Source organism: Trachypithecus francoisi, unplaced genomic scaffold, assembly GCF_009764315.1.
Source record: "Trachypithecus francoisi isolate TF-2019V2 unplaced genomic scaffold, Tfra_2.0 Lachesis_group3, whole genome shotgun sequence".
Taxonomy (NCBI): Eukaryota; Metazoa; Chordata; class Mammalia; order Primates; family Cercopithecidae; genus Trachypithecus; species Trachypithecus francoisi.
Window position 1 is genome coordinate 16921651 of NW_022681468.1, and position 18734 is coordinate 16940384.

An 18734-nucleotide genomic window follows, 5' to 3' on the forward strand; every position below is an offset into this window, starting at 1 on the left:
CCATGTGATAATCAAAAACTGCTTACTATTTTTATTTTCTAATGAAATGTTCCAATGTTTTAGTCTGCCTCCTATAATGGAAAGGCAATAGATACAAGGACTTGAAAAGAGCAACAGACTTGTAAGATGTGAGTTTGCTTTTGGCTAGCTGTGTTACCTTGTGCTTATGTACTTAGGTCACCAATTTCTTCACTTACAATACGGACTTAACACCATCTGCTCATTGCACTGGGTTATAATGAGGAATGAATGAAATAATCTAGGTGCAAGTGCTTAGTAAATTTTAATGCACATCACAAAGGTAAGGTTTGGAAATGGTTAATGCTTTTAACAGAACTATGAAATGTTTGTTAGAATGGGCCCTGGGAGATGATCTATTATAATGATTTTTTTAAATTTTCTTTTTAAGCCTGGAGAACCCTTTGTTCAAAGGAAACATTTTAAGCAAACAGGGGCAAGTATCTCTGGGTGAATTACCTGCACTTGTCTCTCTCTGCCCACTGTTGTGGTGGCTTCCAAAAGGGGTTTCCAGAGCCCACAGGGCTCCAAGGAACACAGCATAAAATCCACTGATTTAGCCCAACCCCTGGTTTTACAGATGGGGAAATGGGCCTAGAGAGCAGAAGCAAATGTCTTAAGAGTGTGGCTGCAGAGTGGATGGACTGTTCACATGGCCAGTAAGACTGAATAGTCCAATATATGGTCAGCATTTGGTCAAGGTCCTTGGAGACCTTGAAAAACTCTCTGAAGATGATTCCTCTATAAAGTGTGTGAAGGCTGGTGCCTTACCTCGGTTTTCCTGAGTCCCACAGCACACTGTGTCCTGGGAATGATTCTTGTCTTTTTGGAGCCTGAAATAGCTGGAGGAGCAGCCTCCTTGGGGCTGATGATCAGCTCCACAAAGCCTAACAGCATGTTTAACTCTCCCATAGAGCTATGCTCACAACCTTATAGGCAACCTGCTTCCTCCCTTCCTTCTCTCAGCCTGTCACCATCCTGCTGACTCTCCTGTAATAATGTTTCTGTGCCAATCCCAAAGCAGAGAGACGATAGGTCTACATCAACTAGAAGGCAAGTTCCATGAAAGCAGGGACCACACCTGTCTTGTCCATCATCTATAACTAAAACCTAGAACAGCACCTGGCACATAAACAAGAAATAGTCACACCAGACTACCTGGGTCTAAATCCTAGCTCTTCCTGCTTCCCAACTGGGTCACCTGGGGGCATGCTATTTAAGCTCTCGATGCTTTAGTTTTCATATCTCTAAAATGGGGATAGTAACAGCACCTAGCTCCTAATTTGGAGGATTAAATGAGCTAGTATAAAAAAGCTCTTGGCCAGCATACAGTAAGCACTATACAAGTATTTGCTATATTACTTGAGAGAGGCTTTTTTTGGAGGCCAGTCCCTGGTGGGAAATTCCAGGTAGCACCTCCTCATCTCAAGCTAGATGTGCACTTAGTGACTAGCAATGCCAGTGTGCAAAGGGTCTAGAGGCACTAAGTCAGGGGTCTCAAGCTTTTTTCCATCGTGATGATGTTCATGAGACTTTCTCATATGAGTACAGAAAGGGGTATGCTCTGTCTTCAGTCTGCTTGTACCAGAATGCAGGCAGGCGAGGGTAGTAATATGACCTTGAATCATCTCTATTGTATAAAGGAAGTCACTTGTAGGCGTTAGTACTGATAACCATCATTTATGAAGCATACCAGCTAATCCCAATATCTTAGAGCCACAGGGCCAGGCAACCAAGTCTACCCAATGACACCTGTAAGTATTTTCTTGTGTAATCCAATTTTATTTTCACCAAAATACTCAGACAAAGGAGAACAAAAAGAGATGATTTGTTTCAGAATCAAAGCAACAGACATTAGAGAAGGAGTACTGCATAGTAATATTGAAAAGCAGAGGAGAGAGAATGTCTTTTATGTTTCCTCAAAAAGCCAGTGATTTTTCAGTCAAGCACTTGTCTCGTTTTCTCCTGAAGTGGCAGCACCAACATTTCTGCTCATCACTGACTATCCGCATTGCCTGTCAGTTGCTAGGCAACTCTAACAGTGATCCAGCATGTGTTAGGTACCCACCTTGCTTCTGACCACCCACAATACACAACTTTCGTAACTGTTCTCATTGGGTTTGCCAGTTACACCTAGGCACTAACCAAGGCTTCTCTTAAACCTCATCTTCCTCCTGCTTAGTCCTGTGGTAAAATTTAAATACCACAGTTGTCATCATGTCCCAATAATTTCCCTAACCGGCTGCCCATCAAACATGGGATAATTTTATGGTAGGATCAAAACAGATGGGAGGAAAATCTTATTAAAAACCATAAATATCTCTCCATAAAAGTAACCAATCAAAAGAGGAAATCGCCAGCTAATATAACATCCTAATAAGTTCAAGTGAACTGTTAATTTTGAGTTTCTCTGAATGTATAAATGTGGCTGACTGTACTTGTCCTGATTAAATAGAGTAATTGTGAGCAATTTAAAAATTAACCACATATGTCTAGGCGCAGTGGCTCACGCCTGTAATCCCAGCACTTTGGGAGGCCAAGGCAGGCAGATCATGAGGTCAGGAGTTTGAGACCAGCCTGGACAATACGGTGAAACCCCGTCTCTTCTAAAAATACAAAAATTAGCTGGGCATGGTGGCATGCACCTGTAGTCCCAGTTACTCAGGAGGCTGAGGCAGAAGAATCCCTTGAACCCGGGAGGCGGAGGTTGCAGTGAGCCGAAATCACGCCATTGCACCCCAGCTATGCAACACAGCAAGACTCTGTCTCAAAATAAAAATAAAAATAAAAATAACCACATATTTGGTTTAGAAAAGGGTATATATCTCTGAAAAGATCTTTTTTTGAGACAGGGTCTCACTCTGTTGCCTAGGCTAGAGTACAGTGTGCCATCATGACCCACTGCAGCCTCAATCTCCCAGGCTCAAGTTATCTTCCCATCTCAGCCTCCTGAGTACCTGGGACTGCAGGTGCACATCACCATGCCCCCTCCCCTTTTTTTTTAATAAATTTTTTTCATAGAGATGGGGTTTTACCATGTTGCTCAGGCTGATCTCGAATTCCTGAGTTCAAGTGATCCGATTGCCTTGGCCTCCCAAAGTGCTGGGATTACATGTGTGAGCCACTGCACCCAGCTTGAATATGTCTTAAGGTCATATATGTTATACGGATGTGTTACACAGGCAAAACAGATAAAGGCTTTATAAGGTGCTTTCTTAAATCCTAAGAAGCCTAATGAATATGAGAGACATGAAAAATCAAGCAGTGAACTAATATTAAACTCAGCATACTGTTTAATAGGAAACAACCACATGTTTTCTACCATCATCCTTGGGATTCCATAAATGAGATAAAAGCCAAGGGTATAAATGCGTTTTCCAAAATTTAAGTGGCAAGGCTAGTAAGTGGCAATCTCAAACTAGGACTTGGATCTTTGGACTGTATCTCAGGTTATTTCCTCCATAATATGCTGGATGACTGGGTAACGTCACCATCTGTGGACCCTGGGTTTAAAAATGTTGATGGGTTACAGCTATTAAACCCAAGCAACTAGTAGTAGTGGTTTCCGGATGAGGAGCAGGCTGGGGAACGGAAATGGGAAGACATACCTTCTTTATATACCATTTATATATTGTGTATGTTACCTATTTGAAAAAAAATAAGTTTTTAAAAGGGCACTGATTCAGATATTTTTTGGTCACTACCCATGTGCCATGCAGTGTTAGATGCTAAGCAGAAAAAGATGAGTAAGATCAGGCACCTTGCTCACCCGAAGCTCATGATACAGGGAAGCAAAGGGATCCATAAAGAAGCAATCAGGTCGATGCCTACAGAAGCAGTGAGAAAAGATATTCAAAATTTAAAAAAATAAAATAAAAAAGGAATCAACTGGGAAGATGTAAAAAGGACCAAGCAAAAAGTGCCATGAAAACACAAAGGAAAAAATAATGTCTGCTGAGCTAGAAAAAGTTTCACTTTAAGGGGAGCATTTGAATTAGAACTTGAAAGAAAAGTATAGTTATTCTGGACAGTACAGAAAAAAATAAAACCTGAGCAGCAGTCTGAAAATAAACTGCAGTTAGATTAAGGGGGATACCATTCATTCAGTTTTGAGCCACCACAGGCCAGGTACCGAACTAGGCACTATATTAGCCAATCTGCCAGAAAGCACAAACACTAAAGAATAATTACCAAAGATCACAATGAGTATTCTGGTAGGCAATGAAGGCTGATATTATAAACTCCTTTTCTCTACAGTAAAAGGAAACTTCTAATGCAGATAGTTCAGCAGAAACTTCATTAAAAAAGGTTTTGGTGCAGATTTTATGATTCTTGGTGATGTGGTAACTATGGCAACTATATACTAACACATGACCCAGGATCTATGAAAAATGCTTTCAGTCAGCACCTCAGTCACAACACATAATGAAACAGAGGAAATGAAAACTGTGATTTATATTTAAAATAATAAAAGGGAAGATTAAAAACTATATTAAGGCTAGCATTTGTATAAGATTCCAATTCCTGACCTTCTGTAGCCAGTTTTCACATTTGTGAAATGTCAACTGGATGAAACAAAGTCCAAATGATCAGAAAGTCAACATCCTCTACTTATGATGGGTAGAGACATAACAGGCAATAAGGTATTAGGTACACCCAATAGGAACCATACAAAATACATTTCCTAAAGAGATGAGACTTTTTAAGATTAGGAAATCAGATCTTTTGTAATTCTACGAATCTTTTATAGGACTATTGTTTTTAACAACTCTACATACCCAAGTAAATATGGTTCTCCAAAGCAGTCATGCTGCGGGGTTGGTCCCTTACTCCAGTACAGCTGCCTCTTTTGGCTCCAAGAAAGTACAGAACTTCACTTCTCAAAGAGCTTTGGAGCTGGAGGTTCAGTCTTCTGACTGTGTACAAGGGTACTTTTGCTTAACTATAGAAAACAAACCCCAATTTTGGAAACAGTAAAAAATTAATTCCAGCCAAGATTGGAGAATAAGAGGGTAAATCAAACTGGGAAAGAAATATCAGTGGGTCAGGTGCAGTGGTTCATGCCTATAATCCCAGCACTTTGGGAGGCCGAGGTGGGCCGATCATCTGAGGTCGGGAGTTCGAGATGAGCCTGACCAACATGGAGAAACCCCATTTCTACTAAAAATACAAAATTAGCTGTGGTGTGGTGGCGCATGCCTATAATCCCAGCTACTCAGGAGGCTGAGGCAGGAGAATCGCTTGAACCCGGGAGGCAGATGTTGCAGTGAGCCAAGATCGTGACATTGCACTTCAGCCTGTGCAATAAGAGCAAAACTCCATCTCAAAAAAAAAAAAAAAAAATTCAGTGAAGTCTGTGGAAAGCAGAATCGAAAGATGGTCCCTGGTGCACACGCCTGTATATCCCCTTTCCTTAAGGATGGGCCAGAATTGTGAATATGATGGAGTTTCACTTGCATAATTTGGTTATCAATTAATTGACTAAGTTACTCAAAAGGGAAATAATCCTGGGTGGGCTTGGGTTGGGTCCTTTCTGAGATAGATCCTCTTGCCAGTTTCCAAGAAGCACCCCATGAGGAATGTGGCAGAAAACCACGGGAAGCACCTAGGAGCTGAGAATACCTGGCTGACAGCCGACAAGAAAGCAGGAACCTCAGGCTTACAGCCACAAGCAACCGTGAGCTTGAAAGAGGACCCCAAGCTTCAGATGAGATCACAGCTGGGTTGACACCTTGATTTTAGCCTGGCGAGACACTGAGCAGAGGGCTCAGCTGATCCACGCCCAGACTCTTGACCCACGGGAACCATGGAATAGTAAATCTGTATTGTTTTAAGCCCTCTTAGTTTGTGATCACATATTACAAAGGAACAGAAAACTAATGCAAGGCTGGAAACAAAGAGTGTCTGTTAAGAAACAATACTTATTTGCTAATGTGTCATGTCAACTCATTTTGAAAGAACTTGGAAGAGTGGCAAGAAAACTTGAGCAATGGCAACGTTTTTGGCCAAAGCACCTACTTTCAAAGGGTGATCATAACACTTATTTGGATATGCAGCTCTAGATTATTTTTTAAAGTCTATCATGTTAAAAGTCAAAATTCATACTGCCTATCATTCACTGTGCCTATTATCCCTATAATTTTTTCTGGGGAATTTAATTTTATTGTACTTAATAAAGAGGAGTTGGTTATTCATTCCAAACCCAAACATTAGTATGGATCAGTAGTAATAATAAAGTAGAAAAATATCAAAAGTTAAATTTACGTAGCTTTTGATGTATTTACCTTTGGCTAAAATCCAAATCTTAAAATCTAGTATGTCTGCTACTTTGCTGACAGAGCATTAGATTTGCTGGGCATGAGCACTTTATTTGGACTAGAATCCAGTGCTCTCTACAATCTTGCCTCACTATTCTAAAGCAAGTAAATATATTAAATGAAATGATATCCGTTGTTCATAAACTTTTGAATTTATTCTCAAGGATGATGATATTGTCCATCAGAGCATAAAATCTAGGGAATATTTAGAAATGTATAAGGCTTTTTTTTTTTTCAGCTTTCACCAGGACTTGGCAGTTAGTATGTGAGGGCCAGGTTATTAAATAACTTACAATGCATGGGACAACCTTGTATAACAAAAAATTATCTTGACCAAAATAACAATAGTGTCCTGTTGAGAGACACACTATTTGAGTATAAGCTAAAGTTGACTATTTAAAATCGTATCTTATTCTAGAAAATCTCATGGAACAAGCATTTAGAAAAGCACTCAATTATTCCAATCAATTCAAATTATAACATTCATTGAACTGCTTTCCATAGACCCACGACTAATGAAGCCTCAAGCAACCCAGGAGGCATCAAAGGAACAGTAATATCTGCAAGCAGGTAAAAAGGCAAAGTCTGGCCACCCACTACTGCTCTGAACTCACCTACCCACCCATTCTATTGACTCTAGTAACACTTACTTTGCTGTTAATCAAACACAGCAAGGATATTCCCACTCCCCACCCCACACAGGAATGCTTTCCCTCAGCGACCCATCCACATGGTTCTTCTCTTACTTCTTTCAGGTCTCTGCATGAACATCACCACGTCAGGAGGCCTCTGACCCTCTTCTTTAAGGAGCAGCCTCCCTCCCCAACCCGGGCACTCATACCCTACAGGACAGTGTTTGAGGGTGGGGACTCTGGGTTCTTGGGCACCTTGTTTAACCTCTGTGCTTCAGTTCTTCCATCTGAAAAGGGGATTCATGGATACACTGTAGAATGGCTATGAGGATTACATGAATTTATTTATATATATATATATATATATATAATGTGCTTGGAACTGTGCCTGGAACTGCTGGTTAAGAACTACATGTTAGCTCTGAAAATTTTATTAAAAACAACAACCTAAACCAAATTTGAAATAAAGCATTTAACTCATTTCATTTGATAGCAAAACTTGATCTTAACTCAATGGGCAACAAAAGTTGAACTAAGATGACATGAGGCTACCTGTGATCTTTGCTTCCAAAATGTTTTATTATAAAGTGTTGGTCCAGATACCACTAGGCATATAAACAGACAGTATAGGTACCATATTATCTTTCTAAAATCCAAATATTGAACTACATCTGGTACCAAGAATTTAGAATAAAGGACTGTGCACCTAAATTATCATTCCTTTTTTTCTGTATAGCATGTACCACCATTTGCATATATAAACATACTTCTTTGCTTTTTGTATAATTCCCAGCACCAGAACATAAAGTCAAGATGTTTTATTGTTTATTGCATTCTTAGCACCTAGAAAAGTGTGTGGTCCACAGTAGGTGCTCAGAAGTTATGTGCTGGATAAAAATGGTTAAATCTGATACCCAAAACAGAATATATATATAACATTTTTCTTAGTAGAAGAAAGATTATTTCATGGAGAATGTGTGACCAGTTGCTCTTCAACCCAGGAGGGATGGCTTGAATCCAATTCATTTGCTTGGCAATGCAACACCTGGTAGGCATGAAAAGCCCACCTGATATGTATTTCTTGTATGTTCTTCAATGCCCAGGCACTGATCTGCTATATTCTCCTCAGGAAGTCACAAAGGATTATGGTGTCAACAATCAGTACTAACCCAAACTCCAAAACATACTATATGTATACCACACTTTTAAGTTCATCTGCAACAAACAATTCCACCTGAAGTCCCCACCATGCTAAATGAATCTGCAATCAAATTCACCATCATCCTGCTGTGGGAGGCCAGTTCCATTACCTGACTTCTATACTGATATCAGTGATAATCCCCATCTCCACACCCCAAACTCAGGAATCATCTTTGAGGGCCCTCCCGTGTTCCATTATGCAGTCTAGGCAGTGCTTTCACAGTTACCACTTCCATCCTAGTCTTCATCAGCCTCCACATGTCAGGCACCTGGCCAGTCACCAGGGTATGCTGAACAAGACAGGCATGGACTTGGCCTCACAGAGTCTACAGGGGAAGCCAGAATTACACAAGCAACCACGGTGAATAGAGAAAGAACAATGACAATGCAGGAATCTAGTGCATTATGGAAGCCACCAGGCTCCAGAAGTGATGTTTTGGCTGAAAGACTGAAAATTAAGGTCTTATTGGGTAAAAACCCACCTATGTAGAATAGTCAAAAAGCATTACAAGTGCAATTAACTAATATGTATACAATGAATTCTTTGGTAAATCTCTTTCATGCAAATGTAAATTCTATGAGAACTCATCTTAATTACTCTATTCTTGCCACAGTAGCCAATACATATTTGCTGAGTAATGGGTAGAACTGCCTCAACTCTGCTGTCTTATTCCTCATTGAGTGGAGGGAGGGGATAATGCCACCTCACAGCTCTTGTGGGGACTGAAAGAGACTACTATGTAGGTAAAGCACCAGAAGTGTCTGCCACATGGTGGCTACTTAATGCAGGTCAATTCTCTTCCCTGCCCCTTTCTTCTTACTCCCACAGGTCACCATGGTTGGCACCTCAAACCTTCATAGTTGCTGTGCAGATGAGAAGTCTGAGGCTCAGAGAGGTTAAGAAACTTGTCCACGGCAAGACTTGTTCAATAGTAGACATGACCATCTCATCTAGTACTGTCTGACAATGCTAAAGCTCATGCTTGAGAGACAAAATAGTGAGGTAGGAGCTGTGAGCTCCACTGGTGGCACATGGATCTAAGGATCTGGACAGGGAGGGACCAGCAGAGGCTGAAAGAGGCTCCAGGAGGAGAGGGGACCTGAACACAACTCTTAAAAGATGAGTAGCAACTGAAGAAACAGAGAAAAGGGATGAAAAGATCAGGAGAGGAAACTACATGGGCTGCTGGCTGGATGACTTCAGGGGCAAAGGAGGCTAGCGTGGCTTCTTCTCAAAGTTCCTATTGGGGATTAATGGGTAAGAATGGTGAAAATGGTGTGGCTGGGGCATGACTTCCAAACTGAGGAATCTTGTACTTTAGTCTACAGGATGTGGGGAATTCTGAACATGGGACAATGAGGAAACTCTATGTTTCAGAAAGGTGAAGGGGCATGGGCAACCAGGATGAATGGCCTGTGAAGGACACCCACGTGATGACACAACAGATAGGAAACCCTTTCAGAAGTCCAGGTGATAAGTTTCTGACCTGGTAATTGCAAGGACTGGTAGAGGAAACTTTTGAAACATTTCGAAGATGAATACGCTTTGATAGCTATTTCCAAAGCATCCACGTGCCCACCTTAAGCACAGAATTGATCTCTTCCTATTGTAATTATTTCTGTGTCTGGCTCCTCACATCAGAGACTGTGAGCATCTAAAAGGCACTATCTAGATCTTCTGTTTTATCCTGAGTGTCCGGCATCCACAGGAGGACCTCAGTAAATGTTTGCCCAACATTTGAAGGAACAGTGAAAGAGGACATTCAGGCTTTAAACCTGGTAATAAGAGACAGGTGCCACAAGGGCAAACAAGAATGTTGGGAAAAGAAATCTCCATCTACATACGATGAGTTCAGTTTGGGAACATTCTTTCTGACAGATTCAGAAAAAGTGACAGACAAAATGTCCAAACCTAATCAAGGGAGCTGCTTACTGGGAGATGCCACTTATATTTGGAATCTACACTTTCCTTTGTTATGGAAGGGCTGAGAGAGTGGGCTCTATGTATCTACGTTGTTATTTATGTTTCTTAGAAATCCTGCAATCATATTGGAAAGTCCAATGTCCCTTTCCTCTTTTATACAACAATCAAAGTAAAGCCTGACACAATTTCTTTGGAATTAACTAGTCTTTGTAGAAAACAGGCACACTGGCCGTGCACGGTGGCTCATGCCTGTAATCCCAGCACTTTGGGAGGCCGAGATGGGCGGATCATGAGGTCAGGAGATCGAGACCATCCTGGCTAACACTGTGAAACCCCGTCTCTACTAAAAATACAAAAAATTAGCTGGGTGCGGTGGCGGGCACCTGTAGTCTCAGCTACATGGGAGGCTGAGGCAGGAGAATAGCGTGAACCCAGGGGGCAGAGCTTGCAGTGAGTGGAGATCACACCACTGCACTCCAGCCTGGGTGACAGAGTGAGACTCCGTCTCAAAAAAAAGAAAAGAAAACAGGCACACTAAACCTGTATGTGGATTAAGAGGGGCATCAGACAGTAGAGGAGAGGTGTGCTCCTGTCTGGGTTCCACCACTTATTACTGCATGATACTAGGCAGCTTATTAATCACTCTGTGCCTCCTGGTCCTCACAGAGCTGTTGTGAGAATTAAATAAGTAAATACACATGACTGCTCACCCAGAACAATCTGGCATATTGAAATTGCTGAATGAATGTTGTTGCTATTAATCTTTAAACATTTAGGAAGTAGATATAGCTTTCAGTCCAGTTATTACAGAATAAAACTAGAAGCTACAAATCCATAATGACAAATTTCAAATTCTTACAATAAACTTCAAATAACTATAATTTGCTTAATTTAGTGACAGCCATTCGACATCAAGGCAGATATTCACAGTACAAAACTGACAAGATACTAAATGAGTAAACTGACAGTGGATGTTTTCTGACTTAACTTTAGAAAATAAATGCTAAAGGTATCCGAACCTGTGTTTCCTTTTACATAGCCTCATGGAATCACTCATCTGTTCCTTAAAAACCCCGTGTATTTTCCCACCTCCATGGCCTTTGTCTTCACTAGTTCCTTCTAATCTATCTGGGTTTTCTCTCAGGCTTACTTCTAGGCCTACTTACAACAGCACTTCTTTACTTAGTTTAGCTGATTTCTCATTTGATCCTGCCTCTGCCCCAGCAAGGCAATACATTTCTAAGAGTGCTTACAATACAGTGCTTACACAGGTAAACACCTAGGATACAGGGCCACATGCATGGCAGGGCTCATACTTCCTGGCTCTTTGTGTTCCCACAGTGAGGCACACACTACCATTGAACTGAACTACAAAAACTTTGCCTTTAGAAAAAGATTACTCACAGTGTTACTTTAATCTCCACTTCCCTTAATACCCTTGAAACAGAATCAATAATACACAATTTCTGTGAAGTACATCACCTTTTTATTACACTTTGAGGGAAAACAACACCCAAACAGACATTAAATTAAACTTTTCCAATAAAGTAGAAAGAGACTCAAGATTGCAACACCAAGTCCTACTAAATCTCCAAGCTGCTGGTTTGCCCTATGGATTTTGGACTTGCCAGCCCCCACAATTGCATGAGCCAATTCCTTAAAATAAATCTTTCTCTTTCTCCAAGAAGATGTAAGTGGCTCTTTTGTTTAAAACTTTGTTCATGAGTGCTGTTCCTCTCTTAAAGAAATAATTCTACTCTGTGATACTTTAATTAGTTGCTATTGACATTAATTATGTTACTGAATCATGAAGAGATGCCTAATCGTTCGGTTCAGCCTGGGAGTCAGGAACTAAAGTTCTAGTTTTCAAAGGGCATGGCAATTTATCTTCCTATAAAAATAGACACAAAAATGCCAACAGGTAGGTGGTTTCCTATAGGGGTGATGAAAATATTCTAAATTTAGATTATGGCAATGGTTACATAATTCTGTGATATACTAAACCATTAAACAGTAGAGACTAAATGGGCAGATTTTATGGTATGTGAATTACATCTTAAAGATGTTTTAGAAAAGGACACATTAGAGATTTGAATGCCTCGGGTTTTAATTACCTAAGGAGAAACTAAGAAAAAAATATTAATTTTAACATTTCATTATTATTCTGTACTTACCCCAAATGTCAATTTGCATAACCCCTATTGAGGTATTAAATAATAGAAGTAAATGTTAACTTTATGCAAATCTTACAAATATCCAGACTTATAAGCAAAAGCAGGTGACGATCATATACTTTACAAAGGGATTAGTCATGGGATGCCTTTAAATAAGGCTCATGTAACATAAACATACTGAAAACTAATGACAACTCGCTAATCACTTTTTAGAAACCCATTCAACATTCAGAGCAAGAATTATGAACACATTAAAAAGATTTCTCCCATCAGGAATGTAAGGACTGTTTACCTTGTGACAAGGAACCAAGCAATTTTACTGAAGTCTGGAGAAGGCCTCATATATGTCTTAATATGTGGCATGGCATTGCTGCGGCCAGAAGTCTCAGCTGACCATTTGCTAGTGACAGAAAAGACACAAGTCACTAATTACAAAATAAAACAAACTGATCTTAATCCTAATATTAGGAAACTGCATGAAAAGAAAAAGCCTATTATCTAAAAATCAACAGTGGCTACATGACTCTGTGACCTGTGATATTTTATGCAACTGTGTTCAAATAATGCATGCCCATTTTAGAATTACAAACTTCCCACTTCTCACAAGAACTGTAACCTTTCAGCATATAGCCTTTCCATTTTTGCCATGAACATGCATACACGCATACATATTATGTTTTTTTTTTTTTTTTAATTTTTAGAGACGGAGTCTCGCTCTGTCGCCCAGGCTGGAGTGCAGTGGCGCAATCTCGGCTCACTGCAAGCTCTGCCTCCCAGGTTCATGCCATTCTTCTGCCTCAGCCTCCCTAGTAGCTGGGACTACAGGTGCCCGCCACCATGCCCAGCTAATTTTTTGTATTTTTAATGGAGACGGGGTTTCACCATGTTGGCCAGTATGGTCTCGATCTCCTGACCTCGTGATCTGCCCGCCTCGGCCTCCCAAAGTGCTGGGATTACAGGTGTGAGCTACTGCACCTGGCCCTTCTGTTGTGCTTTTAACAGCATGTGTGCATATGTCTCCTGCCTGAACTGTGAGCTCCTTAGAGGGAAGAATTATACTCCCATGGAGTGTTATGATAGAGGCTCAGCAAAAGCTTGTTGAATGAAACAAAATACAAAAAAGACAAAATACAAACAGTATATGAAAAAAATGAATGCTGAAAAGCAAGGGCAGAAACACTTTAGTCAAATGCTGACATTCACAAATCTGAGTTTGGTTTCTAAGTTTCCAATACTGTAGACTATGGTTCTATGGGAACCTATATAATGAAGCAACAATCCTTACTTATAGGAGGATGGTCCCTGCAGATTAACAGATCGTCTGTGAAAACAATCAGGCTTAGGTAGGTACCATCACTGTCTTCATTCGTGTGAATTTAATAATATAATACTGAAAGGAGTTCAATATAAAGAAGTGCTCTCTGTAAGGAAAAACCTCTCAAGAAAGCATTAAAGAAAACCTCCAGGATAACACACTGAATTACAGCTGAAAGCTATAATTCAAAGTAATTCTACTTTCATTTCTGGCTAACCAGCACAGCAAACACCTGTTGAGACAAGCATGAAACAGACTGGCCTTGCATATGCAGGCTGTGCAACTGCTGTGGCTGGAGAAGGATGAAGCACATTCCCTTCACTTGCCCACTCAGCATTTACTGAACTCTGACAACATGCCAGATACCATCCTGTATCCTCAGGAAACAGCAACATAGAATCTGCCCTCACCAAGCTTGCAGCTGCACATACGATGGTACAGACAGAATAATGATACTTTATATTTTGGAAAAATGAACTAAAATACTGCTTATGTAAATTCTAAACTACCCAGCATGATCTTTTATTTATCTTTCTTGGCATGCCAATATTTAAATAGAAACCTTACAGCAATAAATTTTCCTCTTTGGTATTAAGAACCTATTCCAAAAAAAATTCAAAACCTTGTTTTAAATTATTTCTATCACTAACATATGTAGATGAAAGAATATAGCTATATTACATAAAGTTCCTTTTTAAAAAAAAACAAACCAGTGACATAAATAACATTCTAATTCCTAAAGAAGCAATAGCAGCAGTCTAAACCAATTACTTACTGAAAATAGGAATGCAGCCAATTCTGTTTTTCAGCTGTCTGGATGCTATAGGGAAGAGAGCCCCCAGCTTTTAAAAGAAAAATAAAACAATAAAAATTATGAAATATAATTTGAGGATCCCTCATTAAGAGGAAAATCTATAATAAAAGCAAGAAGGTAACAGGAAAAAAACTACTTCTATTACTTCATCTTATAGAACAGTTATTTGAAAGAATATGTCTATACTTGCATTGGATATGTTCTCTTAATGAGGTTTCCTTCCTTCAGTATTAACTTTATACGGATCTTATAAACATCCAGACTTATAAGCAAAAGTAAGTGATGATCATATACTTTACGAAGTATAGTCATGGGATGCCTTTAAATAAGGCTCATATAACACAAACATAGTGAAAACTAATGACAACTTGCTAATCACTTTTTAGAAACCCATTCAACATTCAGAGCAGGAATTATGAACACATTAAAAAGATTTCTCCCATCAGGAATGTAAGGACTATTTACAATTCTTCTCCTGTGTCGAGAATAAAAGTAAATTACCTCATTGAGGACGAGAACTCACCAAGTAAAGTGGAACACAGCTTTATCCTGCAAAAGCTTCAACTGCAAATAACTAAAACCATTCAGTTTCAAAGCCAGTTATAAAACAGCTTTGTTAAAAATACCACGTTTTTCCCCATTAAAAGTACACTTTGAAAAGAAAAAATTATAATTGAATTACTTGGTGATGGTAATTTACATCTATAACTGCATAGATCTGAAGTGTTAGAATCCTGGCCCATCCTACTCTCCTTATGCAAATAAGACACAGCTGGACAGCCTCTGTTTTTGCCCAAGACCGTGACACTTGGGGAGGAAATCTAGGATGAGATGTCAGTGCTCCTTCTACTTCACCTTTACACACTATTTCCAAACAGACTTTGTACTGGCTGAACAGATTCTGACAAACAGAAAAGAATGGCTAAAAAACAAAACATTCAGTAAACAGCTCAGTTTGAAAAAAGGAATTCTAAAAGCCTTATTCTTGCAAAGAGAATAAGAAAGTTCCGAGTGGAAATACAATTAGAAGTCAATGCTTGCTCATTTCTGAAACGAAGAAAACTCCACAGTGGATTCATCAGTGACTTTCCAAACACATGCTGGAACTTCTCCACACTGATCTATACCCAAAGAGATCTATATCCAAACATCTCTGACATATCAAATAGGGCATGTCCTGTCTTCAACTTCAAATAACTAAAAACATTCAGTTTCAAAGCCAGTTATAAAACAGCTCTGTTAAAAATACCATGTTGTTCCCCATTAAACATACACTTTGAACGAATCGAGCCTATTAGAGGCGCAAAAAGAGGACCGAAGAAAAACCACCACTGTATCCCTGGGTCTCAGTGAAGTAATTTTGGTTTTTCCATTAAAAAGCAAAAAAATGGGCAAATACACTCCAAACTCTAGTGAGATTTTTCTGGCAGATTTTTCTTATTGAGCCTGATAAGCAATAAATGGACTAATTCAGCACATTCTGCTCTAGCCATCAGCAAATGCCAATGCCAATCAGACTTTGCTTTTTCCAGAGACAGCCACTATTTGGGTTTTCGGTTAACACCTCCTGATTACACTAAGTAGGGGGCTGCTGAATTCCAAATAAAGGTTTAGTGCCTGGTATGAGTATAGGGGAAATGGACAAGGTTGATGGATGCCTACAAAAAATCTTAGGCATTTGCAGATGAAGCCCTTGACACAATAGACACATCAACAATGTTACACCAAAGGCAAAATTTTAAAAATTCCAGACCTTAAATATATCTGTATCAGGCATTTAAAAGGACCACATGGTACCTCAAACACAGGAAGGGAGGATGTGGAAAGAGATGAGAGGAAGTTATGCTGGATGAGCTCTGAAAAGTCACTGAAGAGTAAGGGGAAGTTGATTTTATTTGGTTTTCTTGTCTGGACAACTAACCTGCTGGTTACCTTACCAGTAAAAATGAAAACCATTGTGCAGAGGGTTTCTGTGAGAATTAATAACACACCCAAACTGAGGGGTATCATCTGCAGAACGCAGAGCTTGATACTGCCTATTTTCATGATCCTTATACAGTTAAGTGAAAACCATCTCCAAATTTCTAACCAATACTGGTAAAATTTTACCAGGACATTCATGAAATATACATAAAACACAGCTGACACAGTCTCCCCAAGAATTACCAGGATATCCTTCTAAACTGGTCCGCACATTTTCCACAGAAGGATAGATCTAAAAATAAGAGAAAAACAATAAAACTCAGAATGTACCATGTTGAAGACAAAGAATGATAATCAGCTTTTAAGAAAATGAAAATCTGTTAAAAATACTTTTAAATTAGAAAATATACTTTAAATTTTTAAAAGCTCTCATCTTACAAAAAATGAATCCGTAATAAAACAAGAGCCATATTTGATGTAAAATTATACTTCAATTTGAATATTTTTTCCTTTGAAATTCAAGTTAACATTGAATGGAAAATTATCTATTAATTCACAGGTCTCTAAATAATTAAAATGCCCCTAATTCTGCTGGCTATGCTACATCAAATATTTTCTTCCTTGGTGCAGCAACCTGAAAGAAAGGATAGAAACACAGGCCAGTCTGTGTTTGCAATGGAGCTCCTGAACAAATCAGCAAGCTCTTAGCACTGGATATTAAGGCAACTTGATTACAAATGACGATGCTAATGTACCCCGCGCCCTCCCACGCCAAAAAAAAAAAAAAAAATCACAGAATAAAACATCTCTCCATTACAAAGAGGACCAATTTTCAATTCTTCTCCTGTGTCGAGAATAAAAGTAAATGACCTCAATGCGAATGATAACTCACCAAGTAAAGAGGAACACAGCTTCTACCTGGAGTCTTGCTTTCCTTCCCCAGTGTCAGCATGCTCTCTTTAAACTCAGAACATAACCACTTTGATTCATCAGCTCCCAAGGAGCCAATGCTTGAAAACTGACCCACAACAGGCCAGGACTCTGCGTTAGGCATGGATGAGGCATGGTCTTTCAGAAGCTGGGAAAGAATATAAATGAATGTTAACGTGACTCAAATAATCTTAACAGAAAGGCTGTAATACCTGAAAACAGTTTTCTGCTCTTGGAATGCCTAATTAACAAGAAAAGCTGAAAATACTAACGATCAATTTCATGCCCACACATACACATTTTTTCTTCTTTGGGAAATATTTTTTAAATACTAAAAACATATTTTTAATGGAGTAGATGGACAGTTCTCCTTTCCAAAATTCTTTGATTTGTGCTAAAAGCAAAAACAGATTTACAAAGTTTAAAAAGGCCCATTTCAGTAGAAATTTCAGATACACCACCAACTTGTCATATGAAATTAGATTTTTTACTTGAAATCACAATTGTTTAATGCACCTTTGATACTATGAAATATGTATTTGGTCTTCATCCCTGTTTCCTGGCATGCAACTACTAAAATCCTTGGGATTTCCAATGTGATGTCTTTCTGTATGTTAATGAGACTGATGGCAGGCAGACCCTAGGTAACTTCAGGATGCGGGCTGGTCACGATAAAGACCAAGGCATGATTAGAAGACTGGGACTTTTGGCACAAGCCCCCCCCCCCCCCCCCCACCTCCAGGGATAGGAGGGGCTAAAGGTTGAGCTGATCACCAATGGCCAGTGATGTAATCAACCATGCCTATGTAATGAAGCCTCCATTAAAAACCCAAAAGGACAGGGTTTAGGGAGCTTTCTGACAGCTGAACACCTGCAGGCTGCTGGACAGTGGTGATGCACCCAGAGAGGGCATGAAAGCTCTGTGCCCCTTCCCTATACCTTGCTCTATGCATCTCTTCATCTGTATCCTTTATAATAAGCCAGTAAACATTATGTGTTTCCCCGAGTTCAGTGAGCTGCTCTAGCAAATTAATCAAACTCAAAGAGAGGGTCACGGGAACCTCAACTTGAAGCTGGTCAGTCAGAAGTTCTGGAGGCCCAGACTTGCAACTGGTCTCCAAGGGAGAGGGACAGTCTTGTGGGACGGAGTCCTTAATCTATGGGATCTGAGGCTACCCCCATATTTCTTTTAAAAAAAAAAAAGTATTTTTTCAATTATTTTTCCCTACTTTTCTTTTTTCTCTGCTCCCCCCAACTCCTTCTCCACTTCCTACTTAGCCCTTTAGAAATGCAATTACAACCTTTTACTTTTCCTTTAGCAGCCACTCCCTACAGGGCAAGTTCATCTAACTTTGTGCTTAGAAGCTCCAGAGCAGAACTTTTTCCCACCAGGAGACTGCCTTGAGGGATAGCAGTAAATTTACAACCCAAAGTATGCCCACTAAGAAACTCTCCCACCTGGAGAGTTTCGGCCATCTTTACAACCT

General features: G+C 39.6%; 1 protein-coding gene across 7 annotated transcripts in view; it reads right to left on the reverse strand.

The window, feature by feature from the left end:
- The window catches only part of TDP1 (tyrosyl-DNA phosphodiesterase 1), a 92488-nt gene that overhangs the window by 40231 nt on the left and 33523 nt on the right, over positions 1-18734 (reverse strand). For all 7 annotated transcript variants that reach the window (XM_033191636.1, XM_033191635.1, XM_033191634.1 and 4 more), the window contains exons 10-13: positions 17210-17395; positions 16561-16609; positions 14356-14422; positions 12558-12665 (exon numbers count right to left, since the gene is read on the reverse strand). In XM_033191636.1, coding sequence (XP_033047527.1) covers positions 12558-12665; positions 14356-14422; positions 16561-16609; positions 17210-17395 — 410 coding nt within the window. The remainder of the gene's footprint in view (positions 1-12557; positions 12666-14355; positions 14423-16560; positions 16610-17209; positions 17396-18734) is intronic.